The sequence below is a fragment of the Montipora foliosa genome, chromosome 1 (genome assembly GCF_036669935.1).
Source record: "Montipora foliosa isolate CH-2021 chromosome 1, ASM3666993v2, whole genome shotgun sequence".
NCBI classification, from domain to species: Eukaryota; Metazoa; Cnidaria; class Anthozoa; order Scleractinia; family Acroporidae; genus Montipora; species Montipora foliosa.
The window spans coordinates 32,873,360-32,878,359 of record NC_090869.1 but is presented as its reverse complement, the minus strand read 5'-3'; the positions used below and the strand labels follow the sequence as shown (position 1 = coordinate 32,878,359).

General features: G+C 40.7%; 1 protein-coding gene and 1 pseudogene across 1 annotated transcript in view; both read right to left on the bottom strand.

Moving 5' to 3' along the window:
- Positions 1–1,709, bottom strand: part of LOC137996905 (beta-2-syntrophin-like) — an 18,691-nt gene extending 16,982 nt beyond the window's left edge. Inside the window, exon 1 of the mRNA XM_068842547.1 lies at positions 865–1,709. Within this exon, the coding sequence (XP_068698648.1) occupies positions 865–1,633 (769 nt within the window). The 5' untranslated portion in view covers positions 1,634–1,709. The remainder of the gene's footprint in view (positions 1–864) is intronic.
- Positions 1,710–4,807: 3,098 nt separating this feature from the next.
- The window catches only part of LOC138013149 (E3 SUMO-protein ligase KIAA1586-like), a 4,812-nt pseudogene continuing 4,619 nt past the window's right edge, over positions 4,808–5,000 (bottom strand).

Below are 5,000 nucleotides of genomic sequence, written 5' to 3'. Positions count from 1 at the left end.
TAATGCCAAAATCCAGCAGAATTGTTTCCAGAGAGGCTCTTTTTGTCAAACTATTTCTATTGTTCTTTAGAATTACATATTTTAGTCTTTTTAATCCCAGATCAATCATGTAGTACACGTCTTCACAAAAACTAAATAAACAATTTCTACTGGCATTACATTTGAATTGTCATTTTATTTGAATAATTGATGAGATATCGCATTGAGAATGTTGACGATGTTTTCTTAAATTTGCGTGCAAATGCGGACCAGTCTTCTCAAATTATACGAATCGGATTAAAAATTAATACTGCATCCAGTGTCAGAAGCTGCGTTTTCGAATTTTTTACTTTCTTCAGTAAACGAGCCTTCAATTCTAACAGAAATGTTTCGACTGTTTACGCTAAGGGAATTTACTCACCGACAGAGAAACAATTCGTAAACAATGCAACCACTCACAACTACAACAAAGCAAAATTTGAACATCTATCACAGCTGTTCGGTTGATATTCAATTGGAAATCCAAAGACGAAAGCGGAAAGAGCTTAATTCGATGGAATAACTCGAATCATTTTACAGCCAATATTTGTCGGCTTGACAATTTACTGAAATTTAAAACGAATTAGAATTTCAAAATGACTTGAGCACGAAAATCACACACACACGTGTTTTAATTAAATATGCTATGCACTTAAAATGTTGCTAAACACAGCCTAATTTTTTGCATAATTGTTAACAATCACACAAGTTGAAAAAATGTGGTTTATTTCCCAGGTGAAACGTGACTAATATTTCAACTCCCTTACGAACTGAGTCGCAGACATGTACAGATAATTATTCAACAAGTAAAATTGGCATATTATCTTTGACATACATACAACATACCTGGGGCAATGAGCCGTGTTATGTTTGTGTGGATATCTGTAAACCATTGATTAGCTGCAGATGGATCCTTCCCTCTTAAAATACAAGCCGATCTGCCGTCGGGATTATAAAGTTCGAAAGTTCTTCCAGGATTTTCAACTTTAGGGGATACATGTTTTGTCACGAAGCAAAGCTTCAGCGGGATTTTCTTCACCTCAATGCAATTTCCCTTAGTTTCGGATCCTCCTTGCCCCTCACCGTTAACACGAGCATTAGTAGCTGTACTTGCGTTTAATTCAGCTGTACGGTGAAAATAAGGCGTCACTTCTTTAACATATTTAACGGTCAAATCAACTTCTTTGCCGGCACGTTTCAGGGCCCTAACAGCTTCGTCGTGTGTAGCGTTGCGGAGGTCTTCTCCGTTGACTGCCAAAATCGCGTCTCCTATATACAAGCTCTCCGTTTGATCTGCCGCTAGACCTTTGAAAATTTTGGAAATAAGTATAGGCATCTTGTTTTCCTTCCCGCCCTTGATGCTGATCCCCAAACCTCCCACTTCTTGTTTTATAACTCGCACTATGCGGATTTGATCCGCGACGGTCTGTGGTGGTTCAACATGGTCGTTCGCTTCTGGCGAGCGCGGAGGGCTCGGAGAGGGCGGTTGACCATTCACTAAAGAGTTATCTTCAAGATTAAGAGTTAAAACGTCGTCATCAAGGGTGGCTAACACCCGTTTCCAGCCATCTTTGGAGAAAATTTCTAGCATTCCCGAACGTGAAGTGGCAGCCATTCTGGCTTCACATTCCTTCCTTTCAATTTATCCAAGGAGTCTGGTTCAGAGTCAAAGTGAAATTTGTGAATCACATGGGAAAATGAACCGGAAACCATGCATTCCAAAGCGTGTTTTTATGACTTCCCCAGACTTCCCTTAGATATGAAAGTGAGAATTCCATTGCGCATATCTGTCACTGGGTTTTAGGGTGTGGGGAAAGTCCATTTTCAAATCTCTTTACATTTCTTTCATCGTAACTTCCCGGGTCAATCCGATCTTCTTTAATTAAAGGAGCTGTGTCACGCAAAGTGATGTAATTATTTAATTCTTAGAGACAGCAAGCTGCTGCGATTGTGACGATTTCTACATTGGAAAGATTAAACGAAGATTACATGACAGAAAAACTGAACACTTTAAGGCTCTAACAACGACCGAAAACAACATCAAATGTACTTTCCTTCGCAGCCCGTCTTTCGGGATGTCACGTAACGCTCCACCCAAAAGAAACGGCTGCTCACATTGGAACCACATTCCTTTCTCATTGTTTTCACGGTACAACCATGAAGCTAAGCCAATTGAGTGTGACGACAATCATTCATTGTGATTTTCTGGCAAACCCCATGTAGTTATTTCGATTGAAACGCCGAAAAAATCTCGACCGCCCAAGAAAGCGTATTTATTTTCGGCGGCAATAGTACCCATAATTTTGCAAAAGTATTCGTTACTCGAAACTATTTGTGTATTTGCCGGGTTTCTTCCGGAGATCGAATCTGTGTTTTGACCTAGATCATTTACCGTAAGAGAAAGCCTTGCTATTACCTAGGTTTTTCACAGACGCGGTCAGATTTTGACCAGACTTTCGTTTGCTTTGGTTTCACCTCTGTTGCGTTTACGTGAGATTTATAAAATTGTGTTTACAGGAACTCTTGATTCTGAAGTCAATAAAGATATCGAAATAATGTGATTATATTTAGATCCTTTGATTCTTTCAGTTCTCCACTTATTCTTGCGCTCATCAGGAGTTTCAATTAGGGGGGTCCGGGAAATTTTGAAATTCTAGACTCTCGCAGACGCATTTTCCTGCATTTTGAGGTCTATTTTTAGTTTGCTTTGTTGTTCCTAGAAGTCAACCAATTTGAACAAATTTGAAGAAAATTATTTTGTAATGAGTTCTCACAGTCAACTATTTCATCAAAGAGAAGCACTTTTTCAATGCTTACGTGAGAACTTTATTTCCCCACTTACTGTTTATTTCTCTCTCGTTGTACCCGTGAAGTCCATGAAACTTTTTTTTTAGAGTTATTGCATGAATGGTTATTGTATTTTTAAAATGGCCAAAATGCAATGTAGTTTCAGTGCAGGTTTAATCCCTGAATCAAATAAATCCTGAACAGCAACGAACCTTTTCATTGCCGTGACTTTAACGTCTTCAGTTCCCACCGCCTGCTCCCGTCTGACCTTGTAGCTCCGTCGGTAGAGCGGCGGAGATCTAACCCGAAGGTCGTGGGTTCAATTCCCACCCCGCTCAGAGTTTTTCTCTGTCCTTGTGTGGGTCCATTTCCATCAGTAGGGCTAACGCTCACGTGGTTCATATGGGATAGAAATATAGCACTTCATATTACACTCTATTCGGTTAACTCTGTTTGAAATATAAGTGCTGCACGGCCAACGTTTGTATAAACGTAACCTTTCCTTGAACGAACCTTTTACACTACCCTCATCTTGGTAAAATCTTGAAAAACGTGAAAGCACGTTATATTTTATTATTGTCACAAAATGCACAAGTGACTTAAACAGTGCTTGTAAGCGAGTGCCTCAGTAATATCTAATAACATCTGAAGCCATGTAATTCACAACTGCGGGAGCTTAAGAGCTGAGCTTTAGACTCCGCCTGAACGCTTGCTACTAAATGTGAACAGTAAACAACCTTCATCATTTACACATGTTGCGCAATTCACACATCACTACTGACGGTCCACTACTTGCATAATAAATGAGGCCCTCCCAGGGGTGGGGGGGGGGGGGGTCCTTGTTCCCTTTAAATATTTGCTTGTGTTCCCTTGTTCCCCAAATCACTTTCAAACTTGTTCCCAAATTTTTGATCCCTGAAATTGTTTTCAATTATTTTTGTTCCCTTGTCCCTAAAATATTTTGACATTGTTCCCCTGTTTCCCAGATCAAATTAGCCACGTTCCCTGTTCCCCAAAACCCCTGGGAGGGCCTCAATAAGTTAACTAAAAGAAACTGAAAGTTGTGCCCCAAACCTAAATACAAGTTGTAATACGGTAAATGTCTACATGTACATTATAATTTCGAAACGTCTGCATTGTTTAAGAACAAGTGCAATTCCCTCAAATACTGCATGAGTGCTTATTATTCACTGTCACTTTCAAAAGCAGAATCGTCTGAATCATGACTCGCTTAGATGTCTGTAAGTTTGAAAGCTTCAACCAACAGCAGCTTCCCACCTCTGCTTGAACATTTGCTTCTTCAACTTCGTTATTTACATCAACCTCAAGATTAGTTTCAACAGCAGAGTCTACAAGAATGGCTTGAACTTCACTCTGCATATTTCCAGAAGGAACAGCACCTAGATTTGTAGGTCGTGGAAGCTTCCGTTGTTTCTTTGTTTTGCTCCAGGCCTCCACAGCTTCTTTAACAAGCTCCTGTGCCTCACTGACAGGTGGTCCATTGATAGAGATGTGCAGGAGTGCCTCCAACATCTGATTGGTAATACTGCTACGGAGTCTGTTCTTTATCCTCTTACACAGCACTAACTCCCCTCTCGGGCCATGCGTTTGACATAGGAAGAGAAAGAATTCCTCCACTGCGATCCACACCAACTTGGGATAGAAGTGACCACATTCTCTGCGCATTGAAAGTAGCCTCTTCAGACTCCACTCAGTCGGGGTGACGTTGACTAGTTCCTGAGGAATCTGCTCTTTCCACAAAAGAAGATCATACTTTAATTTCTCCCACTCTACCTTCACTGCTGTTGAGCTTCTTTGTCACCTGGAAAGTAATGGGTTGACGATGTGCCCATTTCCTTCGACTCATAGCTCAAAAACTCTGATGTTTCACAGCTAGTTTGGAATGGCATTTGGGTTAAAGATGGCGAATGCAGAGACCACTGGCATTGAATCCTTGAAACCAGAATCAATGTTCTTCCCCTAAGATCTTGAACGTACGTCTTCAGAAGTTTGCGAAGAACTTGTATGTCGTGGTCATATTGCTTTTGAACTCACAGGTCCCAAGCCGCCCATTCTCCTGAACATCAAGCTGAAGTTTGGTAATGGGGGTCTCGTCTTGTGCTATCCTTGTTAGCTTGTCAGTAGTGTAGGTGATAACTGGTAGGATATGGCCAAAGTTGTCAGTACCTCGCTGA